The sequence below is a fragment of the Urocitellus parryii genome, chromosome 8 (genome assembly GCF_045843805.1).
Source record: "Urocitellus parryii isolate mUroPar1 chromosome 8, mUroPar1.hap1, whole genome shotgun sequence".
Classification (NCBI taxonomy): Eukaryota; Metazoa; Chordata; class Mammalia; order Rodentia; family Sciuridae; genus Urocitellus; species Urocitellus parryii.
In genome coordinates this window covers 51720958-51744435 of record NC_135538.1, presented here as the reverse complement: position 1 = coordinate 51744435, position 23478 = coordinate 51720958, and the positions used below count along the sequence as shown (strand labels likewise).

The 23478-nt window shown below is 38.7% G+C and overlaps 1 protein-coding gene across 1 annotated transcript in view; it reads right to left on the bottom strand.

Annotated features, from left to right (window-relative positions):
- Nucleotides 1–9155, bottom strand: part of Cdk19 (cyclin dependent kinase 19) — a 157178-nt gene extending 148023 nt beyond the window's left edge. The window contains exon 1 of the mRNA XM_026389656.2: nucleotides 8873–9155. Within this exon, the coding sequence (XP_026245441.1) occupies nucleotides 8873–9000 (128 nt within the window). The 5' untranslated portion in view covers nucleotides 9001–9155. The remainder of the gene's footprint in view (nucleotides 1–8872) is intronic.
- Nucleotides 9156–23478: the final 14323 nt, after the last annotated feature.

Below are 23478 nucleotides of genomic sequence, written 5' to 3'. Positions count from 1 at the left end.
GAATTCAAACCCTCAATAAAAAACCTACTGCTGCACACTTGTATCCTGAATTACATCCTGTCATCTCTCTTGAGACTCTCTTTTATCTTGCACACTGCCCACTCAAAACAGCTATTACAGGAAGTTTTGGACTATAAGCTATTTATAAATGGACAAAAATCCTTAAATAGCTTTGTCAGCTACTTCCTTATGGTTGTAGATCTAAAATACTATTTTTTAAATGGCCATATTATTCAAAACATTAAAACGTTTCTGTCCCTTTTAAAATCCTAAAGTAGTATTAATATCATGCAGTCACATTACAAGATAACAATCAAATATATCTTTTAAAACACATGAGTTTATTAAAAACCAAATACTCCTAAAAGTTTACCACCAAGAAAATCTGAAAGTGTAATATACTGTTTTAAAATCTTCTATACTGATGTCTAACCCTCACTATACTTTTGTCACAGCATTTGTCACAGCAAACTCACAATTTAACACCACATCTTATTTATTTAGCATATCAACCTCAAAATATATTACACAAAAGTAAAAATACTAAATTCATCAACATTGGTATCCATTGTATTTAAAAATCTTGCCATAGACCTACTCTATCCAAAATTCAGAGGCTTGCTTTTCCCATGCTGCTGAGCAACAACAAGGGAAAGTAACTTGCACTTCCTATAGCAAACAAATTACTTACAACTCTCCATTTATTATTTTTAAAGTCTTAACATTTCTTTTCCTTATTCTCAGCTACCCCCTCATCTCTAGTATTTGAGGATTTATATCTTGTACACTGCCATATTAGCAATTAATTTCAATTCATTACTTCCAAAGGTAAACAATTTCTATGAATTTAACTTATAGATATATTAGTATGCACAAAATACTACACTAAGATATTCATTTCGGTATTATCATTGCCAAAAGACTGAAAAGAGCCTAAATGTCTATCATGAAGGATTGTTAAATAAATCACCAAGTCAATAAAATGGAATGCAATAAAACTAAGAGGATCAAGGTATTTCCATACATAAAATATGTAATGATCTTCAAGTTACATTTAAAAGAGATATGTACAGTATTCTAGCATTTGCCATATTTGATATACACCAGAAAATCCTTTTAAGAGGTCAATCAAACATTGCTGCCTCTAGAAAGGGAAGAGTGGCTTGGAAAGGGAAGACTTGTTACACTGTGTATCTTTTCAGGCACTTGCATGTATTACTTAACTAAGTACATACACTTTATTTTACAAAAACTTTTTCAAAAAAGTAATCAAATATCTTTGATTCTTTGCAAATTAGTTATTCATCACATATTGGTTTATAGCTATTTCAGGCTCAATTCTGAATTAAATGCGGAGACAGTATAACCCACAAAGCCTAAAATATTTCTATCTGTACAGAAAGTTTGCTCCATACTGCTTCTAACAACAAAAAAAAAAAAAACTTGTTTTGTTTTTCCTGGTACTAGGGATTGAACCCAGGCACTCAACCACTAAGCCATATCCCCAGCCCTTTATATCTTTATATTCTTTATTTTGAGAGAGGGTCTCAAAAATTGCTGAGGCTGGCTTCATTTTTTGTTTTTGATCTTTGGTTTGTTGTTGTTGTTGTTGTTTTGGTACCAGGGTCTGAATTCAGGGGCACTCAACCACTGAGCCACATTCCCAGCCTGTTTTTGTATTTTATTTAGAGACAGGGTCTCAATGAGTTGCCTAGTGCCTCACTTTTCTCCTATCTCAGCCTTCTGAGCCACTGGGATTACAGGCATGCGCCACCACGTCCACCTCAAAATTTTCTGGAAAAAAAAACAAATTCCTTAGGCCTCCAAAATAAATTTGGAGGGCTGGGGATGTGGCTCAAGCAGTAGTGCGCTCGCCTGGTATGCGTGCGGCCCGGGTTCAATCCTCAGCACCACATACAAACAAAAATGTTGTGTCTGCCAAAAGCTAAAAGAAAATAAATCTCTCTAATGTAAAAAAAAAAATAGATTTGGAATTGGTGCAGCCAATTTGGAAAGCAGTATGGACATTCCTTGGAAAGCTGGGAATGGAATAACCATTTGACCCAGCTATTCCTCTTCTCGGACTACACCCAAAGGACCTAAAAACCGCATATTACAGAGACACAGCCACATCAATGTTTATAGCAGCACAATTCACAATAGCTAAACTGTGGAGCCAACCTAGATGTCCTTTAGTGGATAAATGGATTTAAAAAAATGTGGCATTTATACACAATGGAATATTACTCAGCAATAAAAAAGAACAAGATCATGGCATTTGAAGGGAAATGGATGGCATTAGAGAAGATTATGCTAAATGAAGTTAGCCAATCCCAAAAAAACAAATGCCAAATGTCTTCTCTGATATAAGGGAGGTGACTCAAAATGGGGTTGGGAGGGAGAGCAAGGAAGGAAGATTATCTCTAGATAGGGAACAGGGGTGGGAGGGAAAGGGAAGGAGAAGGGGAATAGCATGAATGGTGAAAAGAGACCCTCATCACTATACAAAATACATGTATGAAGATGTGAATTTGCTGTCAACATACCTTATATATAATCAGAGATATGATAAATTATGATATAATGGTGTATTAAGAATCATAATGCAAAAATAAATAAATAAATGTTTAAAAAAATAGATTTGGAAAGTTTACATTGCAAAGATGACAAACTAAATAGAAACCAGTGTCTACTTCATTTATTAAGTGCTAAAGATACCATTTTTATCATAAATTCCTTATCAAGTTTTTTTCCTAAAACATATTTGAATGCTCACATTTTCTAAGCATTTCTGCAAAATATCTATTAAAAGCACAGAGACAGATTAATAAATTCTAAAAGCAAAGAGCCTGGGCTGGAGTTGTGGCTCAGCGGTAGAGTGTTCATCTAGCATGTGCGAGGCCCTGGGTTCAATCCTCAGTACCATATAAAAATAAAATAAAGGTATTGTGTTCAACTACAACTAAAATAAAATATTTTTTAAATAAATAAAAGCAAAGAGCCATATTACTAAAACCTAGGAATTCTAAAAGAGCTGACTGACCTAAAGAGAAAAAAATGTTCAATATTTTTAAAAAAGAGGGCCAGGTGCTGGTGTTGTGGCTCAGTGCTAGAGTGCTTGCCTAGCATGCATGAGGCTCTGGGTTCAATCCTCGGTACCACATAAAAATAAAGATATTGTGTTACCTGAAACTAAAAAAAAAAAAAAAAGGGACAGGGTTGTGGCTTGGTGGTAGAGTGCTTGCAGAGCATACATGAGGCACTGGGTTCGATCCCTGGCACCACATAAAAATAAACAAATAAAATAAAGGTACTGTGTCCATCTACAACTAAAAAAATAATAATAAATAAATAACTTACCTATTTTCCTCATCAATATCCACTAAAAGAAACTTTCTTGAAAAGCACCATATAATTTCTTAGAAAAAACACCTTAGGCCTAGTTAGTGCTATACAAATACATTTAACCACTTATCTCATGTAACACCACCATATATCAAGCTCTCAAAACTACTACTAAAAATATTGCTTTTTAAGAAAATAGACTATTTTTTTTTTTAAATAATTTTGGTCGGGGCTGGGGATGTGGCTCAAGCGGTAGCGCGCTCGCCTGGCATGCGTGCGGCCCGGGTTCGATCCTCAGGACCACATACAAACAAAGATGTTGTGTCCACCAATAACTAAAAAAGAAATATTGAAAAATTCTCTCTCTCTCTTCTCTCTCTCTTAAAAAAAATAATAATTTTGGTTGGCTTTTAAGATCAGTGAAGCATGCTTACTAGTTTAGGACATATTTTAATATTTTAAAATTCCATATAATTTCTGATAGTGTGTTACATGGCCAGTCCTGTAGAAAGCACTGGAGACAGAAAAATGAGTTAATCATTCATGAAAGATATTAATGTCATTATTGTAATATTACACACATAAGAATACAGAGGGATAGAAGCATATCTAAGAAATACACAAAATGAATAAGGAAGGCTCTAGAAGAAAAGCTATTTCAGTTGGGTACTGAAGTATGAGCAGGAGTTTGCCAAGTTCGTGAGGATAAGGGAAATGGAAAAGGAGGAATGGTAAAGCAATACCATTCTAGTTTGAATGGAACAAAGATAATTAAACACGAAAGAGGATAGAAAATATGAGCAATTATACACTACAGAAGTATACGGTTTGGACGCACTCACAGTAAGTATAAAAGCACTTTCAAGATATGAATGCAAATGTCGGCGCTGGGGATGTGGCTCAAGCGGTAGCGCGCTCGCCTGGCATGCGTGCGGCCCGGGTTCGATCCTCAGCACCACATACCAACAAAGATGTTGTGTCCGCGGAGAACTAAAAAAAATAAATATTAAAAATTCTCTCTCTCTCTCTCCCTCTCTTTCTAAAAAAAAAAAAAATGAATGCAAATGTCTTTAGAAGCCAAACTATTAAGACTGAATAATATAAACTACAGGAAATGTACAATTTTCCGAAAAGAGATACTACTAATTTTATTTTGCAGGAAAGTGACACTGACAGAAACTTGGATCTTGGACTATAGTAAGGAAAGATTTAAAGGCAGAGACCAAGAATGGTCAAAATTAGTGACAGTGACGATGAAGAGAAACAGCTACACGTAATAGAATCTGTTGACCTATACACTCTCTTTCTGGCAGGGCTAGGGATTAAACGCAGGGGCTTGCACAAGGTAGGCAAGTGCTCTGCCTCTTGCACTTCTTTTATAAAATGTACCATTTAGGAAGGGGGGCGGACAGGAGGGAAGAGAGAAGTACTGGGGAATTAGAGCAAATTAAATTCCATGTTTTTATAATTATGTCAAAAATGAATCCTAATGTTAAATATAAAAAGAACCAATAAAAATAACACCGAAATAAATAAAATGTCCCTTCTAATGTGATATTTTCTCTTTTCCATATTTTTTGGTATAGATATAATTTTTGCATGGAAAAAGTTTGTACAATAAGAATTATCAAGACTAGTGGCAATACAGTCTTTTTTTAGTTTTCTTCCTATATTAGGAAGAAAAACACCCTGGAAACCACAAGAACTCAGAGATCTTTATTATTAGTTTCATCTTTGTTATGAGACAATGGCATTACAATTAACTTCTCAAAGCTCCAGGTCTCTCTTCTGTAAAAAGAGGAAGTTGAACTCTATCTAAAACTTGCAAATACTAATATGCTATGATCATACTGAAATATTTTTAACCTTCAGGAGATCACCAATAAAAAATGCATATAAAATGATCTATTCTAACTAAAACCAATTGTGAAACACCCATCAAAACAGATACTATGGGACCTATTATTTGCCATATGTATCTACAAGTACTTACTAAATTTGTAAAGGATTTCATAACACATTAAAGTATCCAGTCACCAATTACTCATTTGAAACCCTAAGGCCAAACTGGAACTGCTGGATATTTCTGTCAACCATTTTACTTTTAATTACTATGCATCTTTCAAAAACAGATGCAAAATGGAACATTCTTTTATTGCTGTGATTCAATAGACTAACTGAATGTCTGTGAAGTTAAACAGCCATTGTTGGATACAACAGTTTTCAGATGTTAATACTCTGCTATGGAGCCATGTTTTTCTGAACCTCTTAACATCGGACCTTAACAATATTCCTTTTATCAATCAAAATAAAAAATGTTTCCAATTGGAGAAATATAGCCTTGAGATTTGTAACCCTAATTGTTATCTGGGACTTTTTACTAATGAAGAGAAACTATTTTATTAATTCATACTCATACTAACAAGTTTAGAAATACTCTGTGAACTTGTTTCTCTTCAAGAATAACTTTCAAGGCTGGGTTGTTATATAGCTCAATGGTAAAGTGCATTCTTAGCATAAGCAAGGCTGTGGATTCAATTTCCAGCATTGATAACAACTTTTAAGCCTGATTTTTTTAAAAGGCACCAAGACCCTTCAAAACAAAAAAGTAAACATTTTTTATTAAAGGTGAAAAACTCCTAGAAGAAATAAATTCTGATGTTTTATTACATTAAAAGGTAACTATAGAGAACAATGTACTGTATTTCAAATAAGCTACAAAAAAGGATTCTGAATGTTTTTACCACAAAGAAATGACAAATGTGAGGTGGTATATTCACCCTGAATTAAATATTACACAATATATACATGTGTGGAAACATCATGACACTCCACAAAAAAATTTTAAAAAGAGAGAACTCAGATTTTTGTCTTAACATTTCCAGTCTGTTGAAAACTTAATATAGCCTAAATTAAAGTCCTATTTCAAAGAAAACAACATTCTAAGGTTTTGTAAACTGCAGTATAAACTATAGGCAGAGGCTTTTCTACTGATTTTTGTTATTTCTTCCAATTTTCTTTCTAAAGACTTTGTTATATATTACATACACCTGAATGATTTAACATACACTTTTCACTACCTTTAACATACCCTCTCTTAACTTCCCAAAATACCAATATTTTTCTGAGCAAACAAAAATAAAATCTGGGAAGAGCTAAACTGTAATTTCCCATGATCAGAGTGTAAAGTTCTTTTTTAAAAAAAAAAATTGTATTAGTTGTTGATAAACCTTTACTTATTTATTTATATGTGGTACTGAGACTCAAACCCAGTACCTCACACTTGCTAGGCAAGTGCTCTACCACAAAGCCACAACCCCTGCCCTGTAAAATTCCTTACTATGTAAATCTGTGTCTCAGTTTAGAACCATCAAGAAAAACTTTGTTCTTGAAAACTGCTGATTGTCAAGGAACATAAAACTAATCCTCCTACTAACCCACAAAAGAAGTGGGTATTTACTATAAAGTGACAAATCTCAACCAGACCCTAGATCCAAAGGAGGGAAGGATTTTTACTGAACTAATGCTTTCAGATTGTAATGGTGGTAAAAAAAAAAAAAAAAAAAAAAAAAAATCTGGTTTCAAAGTTCACAATCTTATACAAAAGAAACTTTATTAATTCTAATTAACAAATTTCACTCAAGAAGGAGGTGTATTCGAATCAAGAATTTTATTAGAGGGAGAAATATTCAAAAATAACAAACAGAAGCAGGAATACTATTCAAATGCAAATCAGAAGCAGAATTTTTTAAACTTTTCTCAAAAGTTGCCGGCTGAAAGAGAGCTACTTTAACAAAAAATACATTTAAAAAAATTCAATATAAAGCACATTACAAAGTTAACCTAAGGAATAAGAGGGGAAAAAAGAACCACCTCTGAATTACATTATTAGGACAATGTCCAAACAGTAAAAATGGATGCACTTTCCCCAAATAAGATTCCCCCACAGAAACACCAGTATAACAAGTAGAGTGGATATTCCAAAAACAAAGTACAAGTCAATTATAGTATCTTACATTAGGTGATGTGCATTCTGGAACACCTGGTAATTAAATGACTTATGAAAAACAACTGAGTGGTACTGGCCTGTGAGTTACTACAAGAGAAAAAAAATTTATGCAAGAATAATAATCCTTTAAGTTCAAATAATACTTTGTAATTTCCATGGTACTTTATAGTACACCTATAAGATTGTATTTTGTTGTTCCTTTTATGAAATTAGTTCACACACCTATATACTTTGATCCCAGAGTTTTCAAAGCAACCATATCGAATTACAATAGTGAATGCAGAAAGATAAGTAGCACTCCAGATCTTACTGATGTCATTGTGGCTAAAAATTCGTTTATTCAAAAACGTTCTGTTACAACTCTAAATACTCTGTTCCCTACAAGTCAGCAGTCTTAAGAGTCTAAGAGGGACTAGCAGATTTTCCAGAGCTTCCCAACCCTGGGGGAGGAGAATTCCTGCCAGAATGGGACAGAGGTGACAGTTGGTTTAAACCTAGACTTCCCAGGCAGGGAGCTGGTTCCACCTGTCCGGCTGTAGGAGAGCATTCGCCCTCCAGGACGAATAGGCGATCTCAATATATTATCTAGCTTGTTTTAGCTTCTAAGACAAAGATCAGAAGAAGCTTCCCAAGGGGTTTCCTACAGTTCTCCCTCAACTCCCAGGAAAACAAAGGTTCAGGCCCAGCTCTGTCACTCGTATTCCGTTGATAATCAAGGTCCTGGATAAACCTTAGCACGCAATCATTGGTAGAGGATGGAGTGTAGGACCTCAAAATACCTAAGACACCCAAGGGGGAAAGGAGGAGGAAGGCATCAAAGCCTAAGAGAACTCTAAAGTTAACGCTGGCAAAAAAAAAAAAAAAAAAAAAAAAAACACGAGGTCCCACCTTGCGGAGGAAGATGCAGATTTCAGAACGTAAGACTGCGAAATTGGGGGCAGAAGAGGGCTCGAGAAGTAGCCAGGTATACGACAGGCACCGGAGAAACTGTGCTCAGGGGCCGGGGCTGGTGGTGCCCAGGAGTCAGACCCGAGGGCCCACTAGGACCCCAGCGCTCGTCCGCCCGACGGACTCCAGGGCGAGGTTTCAAACCGCCGCCCCCGGGAAGCGCTCAGCCGATTGGAAGTTCCACGACGACCGTCACTACCCCAGGGCCAGAGCGGCAACTCATCAGCAGAGCCCTCGGCATCTCCCCAAGAGACCAGACCCCACAAACTCCACCTCCAACGGAGGTCCCAACTCATGTCCCGCAGCCAGTTCTCAACAAGCGGTGGGCGTCCACCGCGACGGGACCCACGCCCCGGACTGGGCTGCGCTGCGGGAGTTCGAGGGGCGCGACGGGCCGCGCGGGGGCGGGCAGAAGGGCGTCCCTCAGAGTCAGTCCCTGGACTCGGCCCCGCGACCACCTCAGCCTCGCCCCTCTGGCTCGGCCCGACAGAGCTCTGACCCACCCATCCCGCCCAGCCGCATCCAGGGCGAGCACCAGGGCGAGCCCACTCCCCCCGCCCGTGCTCTTACCCATCTTTCCGCCTCGCCTTGTAGACGTGCCCGTAGGTGCCGCGTCCCACTTTGCACCCTTCGTACTCAAACAAATCCTCCACCCGCTCCCGCTCCGCCGCCAGCTTCGCCTTGAAATCATAATCCATTGTCTGCTTCCCCCATAGAGGCACCGGGACGCGGGGGCCGCCGCCGCTCAGTCCCTCCTCCTCCTCCCCCCGCGACCGCAGCTCCACTTCTCCAACAGCCACCTCTCGGGCACGCGCGCGCGCGCCGCCCGCCACTCCGCGGTCCGCGTTCAGCAAGGGACTCCTTGGCGGCCGCGGCAGCCACCACCACCTCCTCCTCCTCCTCCACCTCCTCCTCCTCCACGGCGGCGGCGGCTCCCGCAGGCACCCCCAGTCCCGCCTCCCCCCTTCATTTCCTTGTTTTGGAACCTGGTGGGCCGCGCTGCGGCTTCCTCGAACTCATTAACGAACCAGCCCGCCCGCCCCAAGATCGCGGAGGCTCCTGGGAAATGTAGTCCCCGAGGCCTTAGGAGCGGTGGAATTTTCTCGGGCTGTAGAAATACAGCTCCCAGGTTTCCTTGGGCTTCCACAGCCTCGCCCCCAACAAGGCATGCACGCCTGCGCACTGGCGCCACCCCTACCCCAGGTAGCGCTGGATTCCCAGTTCCTGTAAAGGTAGAAAGCGAAAAGTTAAGGTGAGGTTTTTGCGAGCCTGTGGGAGCGGATGGAAAGAACGCCCTGGCTCTACTAAAAAGAAGATGTTCCTTTCCTAACCGTTCCTAAGCGAGGAGGAGAGTGGAAAGCATCTAACTGCCTTGCCCGGGAGTTTGCTCCAGTGGCTTGAGAAGCAGACACTACGGTTAGGAGAATGTGCTGAGGATTGTTTATTTTTTACTGCAGTTGGTCCGCCTATTGCTCCGCCCCCAACCAGCCACTCATTGGTGGAGACTAAAGAATGACGTCCTCTTTGGTGCGTGGGTATCCTTAGGCTTTGGCTTCTTTCCCGCTGTTGATTGGTAATTGGAATTGCTGGGTTCTTCCTGATAGGTTAATATTTTTTCTTTGCGGTGCAAAAATCGTATTTCAAAACCTGAATGTTCAGCGGTTTCCTAGTTCTTGTGTTTGTCTGAGGGGAACATGTAATTTCTGAGCCCCAGCAGCCAATCATCCTTTTCTTAGCGTTTTAGTGGGTTTTCTCCTAGCATATGCGTTTCCCCTAGCCAAGGTTTAGCCATCTGTCTAAGGACAATTAAAGTGTCTGGAAGATACAGCGTTTTTAAAGCAATCATTTTGCCTTAAAAATTTTTGTGAAGGTTTTTTTGCCTTCTATTCATAATTGGGAAATCATCCTGGAATGTTTCAGAAAGTGCCTTTAATCAGGGTGAGCATTGACTCATTATAGTGTTGGGACTCAGGATATACTACACCAAAACATGACTTTAGGAGACCAGATTGTGCCTTGTTAAAATATGCCCCTCTGGCATATTGATTATTTTGAGCTAAAAACCTTGAGAACCAACCAACACAAGAAAAGCTCGTCAGCTCCCTCCCACTGCCTAAAATAAAATACAAAATAACTCTTTTGTGAAGAGAAATATACATCTATAAAAGAAACCTTCATTAATAAAGGTATCTGTATCAGGAAGACAGCTATTCCTAGGCAACTTTTGTCACCCAAGAGACTATCTTCAAAACAAGACAACTTTTATTCACCTTTCACTTCCTCCCCTCATCTTTCTTTAATTTGCCTCCACTATCCCCCAAAACTCCAAGTCCCAGTTCTTTTCTGTAAGTCAGAATGTTACATAAGCTTCACTCATCTAGCCCTTGAGTCTCATTTGGTGGAACTCCATATATAATTAAATTTGTTCTTTTGCACAGGCATGGCTGACAGCCTGTAGTCTCAGTGACTTGGGAGGCTGCATCAGGAGATTCTCTTGAACCCAGGAGTTCAGGGCCAGCCTGGGTTGTTTTCCTGTTAACCAGGTCAATTTAATTCACAGACCAAGCAACATAGAAGGGGAGAAGGAAGTCATTTTCCCTTTCTTTTTTTTTATTGGTTGTTCAAAACATTACAAAGCTCATGATATATCATCTTTCATACATTTGACTCAAGTGGGTTATGAACTCCCATTTTTACCCCAAATACAAATTGCAGAATCACATCGGTTACACACTCACATTTTTACATAATGGCATATTAGTGACTTTTGTATTCTGCTACCTATTATCTCAGATGCTTAAGATACAGACTTAAACGTGATTGGTGCTAAGATAGGGCATATGCAACAATCAGGAGAATGAAGGCAGTATGGTCAATTCTACCTGAAATTATAGGAAAATAAACTATCATTTAAAAAAATTAACTACCTGATAGGTTTTCAAAGTATCTTGGAAACTAGAATGAAGGAGTCAGGATTTTTGACTACAACAGCCCCTTCCTGAGAAGTTGAAGTTATCTTCAGTCAAGAATCTGAGTTGCTGTCTTGATAGGGATGATGATATGTGCTGGAGATAGCAGGGAAAAAATGGTCTTTTTCCATCAGACAACTAAAACTATTAAATAAACATGCAAGCAAGTTAAAAATAAGCTGTGTGGGGCTGGGGATGTGGCTCAAGTGGTAACATGCTTGCCTGGCATGTGTGAGGCACTGGGTTTGATCCTCATCACCACATAAAAATAAAATAAAGATATTATGTCCACCTAAAACTAAAAAATAAATATTTAAAAAGAGCTATGTGAATAAAAAAAATAAAATTTAACAGGTTGAGTTCTAGGTGAGTCAGAGTAGATTTCATGAAGAGGTAAATTCACAAGTAATAGGATCTTACTTGAAGGGCCAGTGGGGGAGAGAGCAGGAAACTTTCAAGAAGAACAATGTGTGTGTGTGTGTGTGTGTGTGTGTGTGTGTGTGTGTGTGTGTACACATTATAATATATATTCTGAGAAATGCACCCTGTCTAAATATTACAGATTAAGTCAAGGAAAAGGAATAGATAAGAAAAGACTAGACAGATAAGCAAAGATCAACTATGAAGAGTTATTGTAGCAGTTTTAGATTTCATCATTCTATTTGCAATGGGAAAGAATTTTGTGCTGAGGAGAAATATAACCAGTTTTGCTTGTTCAAAAAAAAATCCTTCTGACAACAGTATTCAGAATAGGTTGGAGGAAGGTAAGAATGTAACTGAATCCAGTGGGTTTGCATCTTGGTGAGTACAAAGCCAAAAATACAACCAGGATATAAAAGAATGGAGAAAAATTTGTTACAGCAAATAAAGAGAGCACAGGGGTTGTTGCAAAGTTATACTCTCCCTAAGGGACAGAAGCATGGGGATTTTATTCTGGGAGATTATCCCATGTTCATTCAGAAAAGTACATGCAGAGGCAGGCACATATCTGTGCATGCTCAGTTTAAAGTGTAAATTTCTGGGCATGCTTAGTTTAAGGTTGTAGTTTTAAAAAGGAGCCATGACAGACCCATTTCTGTACATGCTCAGCTGAAGATGCAAAGAAAAAAAAAAAGGAAAAGTGTGGGACTGGGCTATAGCTCAGTGGCAGAGTGCTTGCCTAACATGTGTGAGGCACTGAGTTTGAGTCTTGGCACCACATAAAAATAAACAAAGGCATGCTGTCCACACACAACTACAAATTAAAAAAAAAGAAAATATGTGGTCAGTTGCTGCAGTACTTGTATAAATTCCCAACTACTCAGGAGACTGTAGGCAGGAGGATAGCAAATTCAAGGTCAGCCTGGGAAATTCAGCAAGACCTTGTCTCAACTTTAAAAAGAATGGGGGAACTGCTGGAGATGTAGCTCAGTGGTAGAACGCCCCTTGTGTTCAATTCTCAGTATGACAAAAAGAAAAGAAAAATGGTGGTTGTAAATGCTTCTGGGTATGCTCATTTTAATATTTACAATGAGCCAAGTTTACTCTAAGTGCCTCAAAGATTGTGTCAGAATGGCCTGATGACCTTGGCTGGTTCTTTGTAAGATGGCTTTCCCATTTAGCAGCTAATAAGAGTAAAAAGCTATCACATTAATACTGGTTAAAGAAAGAAATATGAACTATGGAATAGCAGTGGTGGTTATGAGAAAAGTCAGATATTGGAATTATTTAGAAATAAAATTCAACAGAACTTGATGATTAATTAAAAGTAGTGTTAAGGAAGAGGGAAGAATCCAAGATGGCTTCAAGGTTTTTTACTTCAGCAGTATGGTACAAACTTTGGAAACTAAGGAATACTGAATAAGAGCAATTTTTTGAGATAAACATGATGAATTTGGTGGGGCATATTGACTTTGAAGTGTCCATAGGGCATCAGGAAAGAAATCAGAGCCCAGTGAGATGGTATACACCTGTAATCCAAGCAACTTCAGAGGCTGAGGCAAGAGGATCACAAGTTCAAGGCCAGCCTCAGCAATTTAGCAAGTCCCTTGGCAATTTAGCAAGACCCTGTCTCAAAATAAAACATAAAAAGGACTGTGGATGTGGCTCAGCATTTGAGCACCCCTGGGTTGAATCTCTGGTACCCAAAAAATAAATTTCAAAGGTATATGTTTGGGGCTGGGTTTTCGGCTCAGTGGCAGAACACTTGCCTTACACGAGTGAGGCACCGGGTTTGATCCTCAGCACCACATAAAAAAAGAAATAAATAAAATAAAGGTATTATGTCCATCTACAACAAAAATTTAAAATTAAAAAAAAGATATGTATTCTAAGACTCAGCAGTACTGCCTAGGATTTACCCTACAGTCATACTCCTTGTTTTGGATGTTATGAAAATCCCAGGAGCTCTTTAGAACAAAAGTATCTGCCAGGAGTTGTGTTGTACAACCGTAATCTCATCGACTATAATCCCAGCAACTTGGGAGGCTACAGCAAGAGGATTCCAATTCAAGGCCAGCCTCAGCAACTAAGGAAAGCCCTAAACAACTTAGCAAGACTGTATCTCAAAATATAAATAGATAGATAGATAGATAGATAGATAGATAGATAGATAGATAGATAGATAGATAGGGCTGGGGAAATGGCTCTGTGGTTAAGCACCCTGGGGTTCAATCTCTAGTACCAAAAAAAAAAAAAAATCTATTCCTCAACTGCTTGCTCAGACTGCTGCTATAGCCCTAAACTGTCAGCACTCTTCTGGAATTGTATTGGTCTAGGATCTTGTCGTTTTCCTAGAGTAACCCTACATCCAATGACTATCAATGCAGAGATACAAAAATTCAGATCTCTCACACCACATTGGATATTCTGAACTCCTTGGAGGTAAACCTGGGCCATCATTAAGAATACATTGTAGGAGCTGGGGTTGTGGCTCAGCGGTACAGTGCTCAACTGGCACGTGCAAGGCACTGGGTTCGATCATCAGTACCACATAAAAATAAATAAATAAAATAAAGGTGTTGTGTCCAACTACAACTTAAAAAATGAAAAAATAAAGAATACATTGCAGGGCTGGGGCTGGGGCTCAGTGGCAGAGTGCTTGCCTTGCACATGTGAGGCACTGGGTTCGATCCTCAGCACCACATAAAAATAAACAAAGATGCTGTCCATCTACAACTACAAAAAAATTTTTTTAATTAAAAAAATAAAATAAAGGTATTGTGTCCATCTACAACTAAAAAAATCACATTAAAAAATAAAGAAAGAGGGGAGCTGGGGTTGTGGCTCAGAGGTAGAGCACTCGTCTAGTGCGTGCAAGGCCCTGGGTTCGATCCTCAGCCCCACGTTAAATAAATAAATAAAGATATTTTTTAAAATAAAGAAAGAATATATGCGCATCAGCTTCTCAATTTCCCCAATCCTGCTTGCTTTCTTCCTTTCCCTTCTAACAGATATTGATCACAAGAACACTTCCTAACTGACAACATGTTAATATCTATCTTAGAGTCCACTTCACTGGGCGCCTGTTTTTTTCTTCCAGGCACCCAACTTGTAAAAATTAACATGTGCAAGATGATATCATGCTGTTTGTAATAGGAAAGGACTGGAAACAACAAAAATGTTCATCAGTCCTGAGTTCAATCCCCAGCACACACGCACACACACACACAAAAAAATTCATTCAGGAGGGCACTGGGTAAATAAATCATAACATACCCATCAGTGGATTGTTTATTATGTAACCTTAAAAGTAATGTAAAAACTGTGAAAATAGTACTCTAAGATTTCCTTCTCCATCTACCACTGCATTTATACTAAGGCCATTCTTCCAATGATTGTTCCTAGCATGACTGAGCATAACAAGGATGTTAAAACAGGCCCATTCTTGTAAGAAAAAAGGATTCTGATGAACTTTGCTTGAAGATTCCCTGTATCCCCTGGCTGAAACTTTCCTGAAATTGTGCCACAGTCTGAGTAACTTCCTGCCCAATGTCTTTCCTTCCATCTCTTCTTCACAGACAGAGATCAAATCTACATCATAATCTGATGGTTCCCCCAGCTCCCTTTCCATCTTCCCTCACAGGCATTTCCTCCAGTAATCTCCTGCATGTCTAATCCCATCTTGCTATCTGATTTTCTGTAGACATGAACAATGAGGAAATTATTTATGTACTGGTATGAAAAAAACTCAAATATACATTTAAGCAGGAAAAAAAGAATAAAAGAGAATACATAATATGCAACATTGTATAAGAAAAAAGTACACTGTATATGTATACATTTATCTCTAAAAAGTTTCAAGAAACTGCTCAGTGAAAGAGAACTGTATACTTGAAATGCAGTGGTAGGCAATATAATTTTACAACATGCATGCCTCTCTGAATTTTGATCCATGAGATGTTTCCTTTTAAATAAATAAACTGTATATGGGAAAAGATAGGAGCTCACCTAATAAAGGAGAGAGGAAGATAGGATTGAAGCTATCATGGTAAATAGGTTTGGGGAATTTTGTTTATTTTTAATAGAAGAAAGGAACTTTTCATATATTGGTTGAAAACAGCTGGTGAAAAAAAAAAAAACTGAACCCTAACGAAATACTAGGACTAAATTATGGAACAACAAGAGGACCCAGGCACATGTAGCTTCACATGTTAAAGGTCTTCTTCAGAAGGTGGATGGGGAGAGTATGATTATACATACATGAAAAAAAGTCAGGTGAGCCAGTCGCAGTGGTGCTCACCTGTAATTCCAGCAGCTCAAGAGGCAGAGGCAGGAGAATCAATAGTTCAAAGCCAGCCTCAGCAATTTAGCAAGGCAATGAGCACCACAGTGAGTCCCTAGCTCTAAATATAATACAAAATTTTGCTGGGGATATGGCTCAGTGGTCAAGTGCCCCTGAATTCAATCCCCAGTATGCAAAAAAAAAATTCAGTTGAGAAGCTAAGAGATTTGTAGCCTCATTATATTAAAAATAATAACATTTCCATATCAAGTAGGAAACTTGATCACATGCACAGGGGAAGAAAGCATTGGGGCTTAAGGAAAGAATATTGGTTTGGGAACATTTCTTAGAAAATAAGTGGAATGGAAGGAGGGAAAAATAGAAGTTCATTGGATTAGACAAAGGGAAATGAAGGGATGGGAATAGGAAAGACAGTAGCCTGAGTTGGACAGAACTTTCCTATGTTCATATATAAATACATGACCAGTGAAACTTCAAATCATGTACAACCAGAGGAATGGGATCCTAATTAGAATAAGTTATACTCCATGTATGTATAATATGCCAAAATACACTCTACTATAATGTATACCTAAAAATAAAAATAAAAAATAACTTTTTAAAAAAAGAAAAATGGAATGAATACGAGAGCTAACACTTATTGAATCCCAGAATTAAGTTACCTCATTTCTGCGCTATGAGGAAGTTGTGTTTCATCCTCATTTTACTAATAAGAAAACAGGTTCTAGGGGGATAATTTCTGTAGTGTTACAGTTGGTCGGTGATGGGATTTAACTCCAAGTTTCTAAAACTATAGAGGATTTTGCCATTTATCAAGATCAAATGATCCCACTGAAACATTTCATCCTCTTGGATTAGTCTGTTTTCCATTACTAGGATGAAATATCTGAGGCAGGCTGTTTTTTTTCTTTTTAGACTTGGGGTCTTGCTGTATTACCCAGGATGACCTTCTGGGCTCAACCAGTCTTCTTGCCTCAGCCTCATGAGTAGCTGGAACTCTAAGCATGTGCCACCGGACAGAAAAGAGTTAACTTTTTAAAGAAGTTTGTTCTGGAGATCCAAGGTTAAGGGGCTACACCTGATGATATGCTTCTTTTTATTTATTTATTTGTTACTGAGGATTGACCCCAGGAGCACTTTACCATTCAGCTACATCCCCAGCCTTTTGCTAATTTTTTTTCCTTTTCTTTTTTAATTGAAACAGGGTCTCAATGAATCGCTGAGGGTGGCCTCAAACTTGCAATCCTCCTGATCAACCTCCTGAGTCAGTTGGATTACAGGCATGTGCCCAGCTTCTCCCTTTTCTTATAAAGTTATATTAGCTTTCAGTCACCATAATGAAATACCCAAGATAATTAACTTACGAAGAGGAAAAGTTTATTTTGGCTCAGTTTTGGAGGTCCCAGTTCATTACTGATTGTTTGCTTTGGGCTTGTGGCAATGCATCACATCACAACAGCAACACATGGTGGAGAAAAATCCATTCATCTCTTGGCCAGGAAGCAAAAGAGGAAGGGGCCAGGGGCCCACAATCCCCTTCAAGGGCATTCCCCCAATGACCTAAAAACCTCCCACACAGCCTCATCACCTAATGATTCTACCATCTCCCACATTGCCACGCTGGGGCCCAAACAGAGGCCTTTAGAAAAGGCCTGACAGCAAAAACTGTCAGGACACAATCATACCCTGATGACTTTATCTGATCCTAATCACCTCCCAAAAACTCTACCTCTAGATACCATATGTTAGGTTTCTACCTTCTTAATGGATACATCACAAAGAGGGTTAAATTTCAACACATGAAGATGCGGGTACACTCTCAAAACATATCCCAACCATAGCACTGTCATAAATCCTACTTCATATGTATTACAATTACTAAACTTTTTTTCCCTTCATATTTGGTTGAGATTAGTCATTAATTTCCCCTTCTAAGTGTATGCAAGAGTCACAGGGCTTATGAAATACAGAGAATGTATAGTTGACATTGCTGTTGAGATGTTCATTGTCTTGGTAAATATAAGAGGCCTTCCTTGCCTTTTCTGTTTCCCCCCACCAGCAACGGTTCTCTGGCCAGTCAGGTTTCAGTGCACTAACTGCCATGTAAATATCTGCTACTCTTCTGGGAGGGATATTTGTATGGATTAAACATTGATTTGAAGTATGAGAAAGAAATTGCTTTCAATAAGAATGGTCTAATTTAAAGGCTATTGGGGAAACAGATTCTGGTCTCCTTAGTACAGAGTTAATGTCCGGGCAGCTAAGGAGGAGGAATGAAGGGCAGTGGGATCTCTCTATTGGTTGAGAAGGCAGATCAGACTAAGGAAAGGCTGCCCACTTGCTACTAATAGGCTTTAGGGGGAGCTTGATTGATGCCTGGGTTCCTTTTCTAGGGCTGCTGTGCTAAATTACCACAACCGCTGACACAAAACAACAAGTACTAATTACTTACCTGACAGTTCTGGAGACCAAGAGCCTAAAATCAAGATGTCTACACGGCTATATTCTCTCTAAAGCATGGAGGAGAGAATCTTTCCTTAACATCTTTGAACTTCTGGTGATTGCCTTCAGTCCTTGGCATTGCTGACTTAATGGATGTAAAACTCCAATCCCTTTCCTTGTCTTCACATAGCCATTTTCCCTCTGTGTCTGAATTTACCTCTTCATATAGAAATAATGGTCAAATTGAATTTTGGGCCCATCCTAATCCATTATAAACTAATTTTAACTTAAAAACATCTGCAAAAAACAAAAACAAAAACTGTTTCCATAGGGTCACATTTATAGGTTCCAGGTAGACAAATTTGGAAGGGATAACAATTCAACCCAGTCCTGTGCCCAGGTTTTGATTCTGTCACTGAATGACAAGCCATCTTTAAAAAGGGCAGGGGCAGGAAGATGGATTTTGCCTTCACCCTATGCCACATTTGGTGGCAGTAGGAGGGAATCTGGTATCTCCAGATTGAATTTTCTTCTATTTTCTTGAATAAAAGAGAATAACTAGAGAAATGTTAATGAAGCACTCCCTCTTCATGTTTAAATGGTATTACTTTAATTACAAAAACATAACATAGTAGACATATATTATCCTTAAAATTATTTTTTTTTAATTTTTAGTTGTAGATGGACACAACACCATTATTTATTTATTTTTATGAAGTGCTGAGGATCACACATGCCAGGTGAGTGCTCTACCACTGAGCCACAACCCCAGCCCCACTTAAAATTATTTTCTGTAGAAGCATTATAAGAATTTTTTTTATTGGTACCAGGTATTGAACCCAGAGAGGCTTAACCACCAAACCATATCCCCAAATGTTTTTTGGGGGTGGGGGGATAGGGGGTACTGGGGATTGAACTCAAGGGCACTCAAACACTGAGCCACATCCCCAGCCCTATTTTGTATTTTATTTAGAGACAGGGTCTCACTGAGTTGCTTAATGCCTCCCAGTTGCTGAGGCTGGCTTTGAACTCACAATCCTCCTGCCTCAGCCTCCAAAACCCCTGGGATTACAGGCATGCACCACCCTGGCAACCCCAGCCCTTTTTATTTTTTGAGACAAGGTCTTGCTAAATGGCTGAGGCTGACATTGAACTTGGAAACCTCCTGCCTCAGCCACTATACCCAGCTTGTTCTTTTTATTATCATATTTTAGTATATCACGTGTGGGAAAATACAGGATGTCCTCAAATATACACTAATATGCTGCAAAACAACAAAGTAAGTTCATCAATGCCACTGTCAAGCTGATAGTTATTTCAGAGAGCTAGTGGACATTTTCTTTCCATCCAAAAAAAAGAAAAAACAAATTTCTTCAAAATAGTAGCAAGACTACATAGAAACCTTATTTATCTCTTTAACTTAATATGTTTTCAGGGGGGAAAAATCCTGTAAATTTAACATTTATCAGCCATTTTTGCATTTTAAACTTTTTAGTCCCAATTCTAAACTTTCTAACTCCAAAATAGCAGGAATTGTTCCCTGACACCAGATTGTAGCCTTCCTTATGGTTTAAACAAAATTTTACAAAAAAAAAAAATGGTAATCCCACAAATAGTTAATAAGGCCTAAAACCTAATCATATGCCAGTAAGGATTTTTTTTTTTTTTGGACCAATAAGGAATTTTTTATAAGTTGAATTTTGGTTAGGCTCATTGGAACACAAATGTAATACCAGCAGCTGTGGGGACTAAGGCAGGAGGATCCCAAGTCTGAGGCCAGCCTCAGCAACTCAGTAAGACTCTCAAAATAAAAAATAAAAGTACTGGGGGTTCATCTCAGTGGTAAAACATCCCGGGGTTCAATCCCCAGTACCACACAAAAAGGAAAAAGTTGAGTTTAGTAGGCCTAGGTAGACAACCTACAATGAAAGAAAAAAAGTGATGGTTATGGTTTCCACAATTTGTTCAAGTCAAGGAGAGGAGCATGTGCTCAGCAGCCAATGGATTAGGCATACCTTGCAAATCTTGCAAATCAGGTTCACTGCATATGTGATGGAAGTAGAGAGCAAAATTATGACTATTTGTTCAGGCTTATGCCTTTAGTCATCTTGTTTATGATCTATATAGAAGTCAAATTTGCATATGGGGATAAATGAGGATAAAATTTCTTTTACCACACTCTAATCTAGGTCGGAGAAATTTCTTGAAGAGATTTATCATGTTTTTTCCTTGTGGTTTAAGACTCAGCTCGGGCTTGTCTTCAGGAATCTCTTTGACTCCCGTGGGCCAGGTTAAGTGCCCCTCATCAAACCATGCTATTAGCTCTTTGTGCAGACTTCTTTACACTTCTCTTATTTTGTGCATATCATGTTTATGTTTCTCCTCACTGAGGCCATGAGGTCCTCCATGAGCAAAAATTAAACTGGTTGCAAAGCCCTGGGTTCAATCCCCAATACCACCAAATAAATAAATAAGGTTTAGTTGCATTCTAAACCTTTACACTTGATTTTTTTTTTTGGGGGGGGGCGCGGTGAGGCATACAATTCTAAGTCACAAATGAATTTTCCTCAGAACCCTGAAGACATTACCCCATTATTTTCTAACATCAAGTAGCTCAGATGTGTTATAAGTCTGTTTTATTCCTTTTTAAGCATTCTAGTTTTTTTCATAGAAATGTTTTAATTTTGTTTTGCTCTATTATTTTGTCTCCTCTTCTCCACTATTATTATTACTCACTCCTTACCACTCTATTTGCAACTCTTCTGAGGACTCTCACTAATTACATGGGGGACTTCTGAGATTGAATCTTTTTTTTTTTTTTTTTCAGTTTTCGGTGGACACAACATCTTTATTTTATTTTTATGTGGTGCTGAAGATCGAACCCAGAGCTCCGCGCATGCCAGGTGAGCGCATTACCACTTGAGCCATATCCCCAGCCCCCTGAGATTGAATCTTAATACTTCTTACCAGTTCTCTCTTTTGCTTTCCTCTGAAGAGCTCACATTTATATTAAAAACCTTAGTATAACCAGGCATGGTTGGTGCATGCCTATAATTCCAGCGGCTGCAGAGGCTGAGACAGGAGGACCATGATGAGTTCAAAACCAGCTTTGGCAAAAATGAGGAGCTAAGCAACTTAGTGAGACCCTGTTTTTAAATAAAATACAAAATAGGGCTGGGGATATGACTCAGTAGTTGAGTGTCCCTGAGTTCAATTCCTAGTACCAAAAATAAATAAATAAATAAATAAACCTTAATATAGAACTCCAGGGCTGGTAATGGGGCTTGGTGGTAGAGCACTTGTCCAGCATTTATGAGGCCCAGGGTTTTATCCCAGTGGAAGGAAGGAAGGAGGGAGGGAAAGCAGCACTTCTGGTTTTGATTTGATGCTAAATGTCTGAAACCTTTGCTCTGACAACATTTTGCCTATAGAGGAAAGAAGTAGATAAGAGAAGATTGCCATGATTGCATATGATTTTTCTCCCAAAGATTCATATGCCACAAATATGGTACTCAGTGTAATGGTATTAAGTGGTGGTGGAACCACTAAGAATTGGAGCCTAATGGGAGGTAATTAGGTCATTGGGGGCACCACCATTGGAAAGGATTAATGCCCATCTCAAGCAAGTGGATTAGGTTTTACAGAACTGGATTAGTTAGTTACTGAGAAAGCAGGTTGTTATAAAATAAGTTCAGCTTTCTAGGCTTCCTTTCTCACCATGTGACCTCTCTCTTTCACACGTATGCACACTAAGGATGCCATTCACTATGTTATGACATAGCCAGATGGCCCTCACCAGATGGGACTGTCTGATCTTGGATTTTAGCCTACAAAAATTGTGAGCTAAATAAGTCTCTTTCCTTTATAAAATACCAAATCTCAGGTATTTTGTTATAGTAATACAAAACAGATTAAAACAAAGATCAACTGCTTTATATGCAATTCCTTCATTAATGTTCCAGCTTTACAGACTATTATTGCACTTCCTTGTATGCTAACTGCAGCCCCAGAACTTCTGAAATGTTTGTATCTCTCTAGTTTTGTGATTGAAACCTGCAACCTGCAGCTCTATTACCTCTGTCACCACAATCTTAAATGTTTTAAAAAGCTTATTCCCAAGTCTCTTTTCTATTATTTTGTCCCTCTTGGAGCTCTAAATCTTTATTACAGTGGTCTCTTTTTTGTTGTTGTTCTTTGGGGTTCTGAGTATTGAGCCCAGGGACACTTCATTGCTGAGCTACATCTCCAGTTTTTTTTTGTTGTTGTTGTTGTTTGTTTGGTTTTTTTTGAGACAGACTTGCTAAGTTGCTTAGGCCTCATTAAATGGCTTGGGGTCTCATGTGTCCCACTGCACCTAGTTCAGTGGTGTCTTTTTTTTAAGCTGTAGATGGACACAATACTTCTATTTTATTTATTTATTTTTATGTGGTGCTGAGGAATAAACCCAGTTTCTCACATGTGCTAGGCAGGCGCTCTACCACAAGCTACAATCCCAGCCCCATCAGTGATGTCTTATAAGAGCAACAGGAGGCAGGTGTGGTAGCACACAGCTGTTTGAGAGGCAGAGGCAGGAAGAGCACAAGTTTGAGGCCAGAATGGGCAACATAGGGAGACCCACACTCAATATAAAAAATAAAAGTGGTGGGGTTGTAGCTCAGTGGTAGAGCACCCCAGGTTCAATCCTCAGTACCCAATAAAAGAGAGAGAGAGAAAGCAATGTGTGTTCTGTCCACCCAAATTTAACCAGAAGCAATAATCACAGCCTAAGGGCCAAGGCTATGTATATTTTATTTGCCAATACTCACAATATCGAGGATCTGGTACTCCATGACACTTAATAATTTGTGAAGTAGGGCTGGGGATGTAGCTCAGTAGTAGATCACATGCTTAGCTCTACCAAAGAGTTTATCTCTCTTCTGTTTGACTTATCATCTACAGCAGCCAAGAGAATGTGGTAATAGAATTGGGATATAGTACTAGTTTTAATAATGCAAATACAACTAAAGAAATTAAACAAAAAAAGATTTTATGTACCAGAAAAA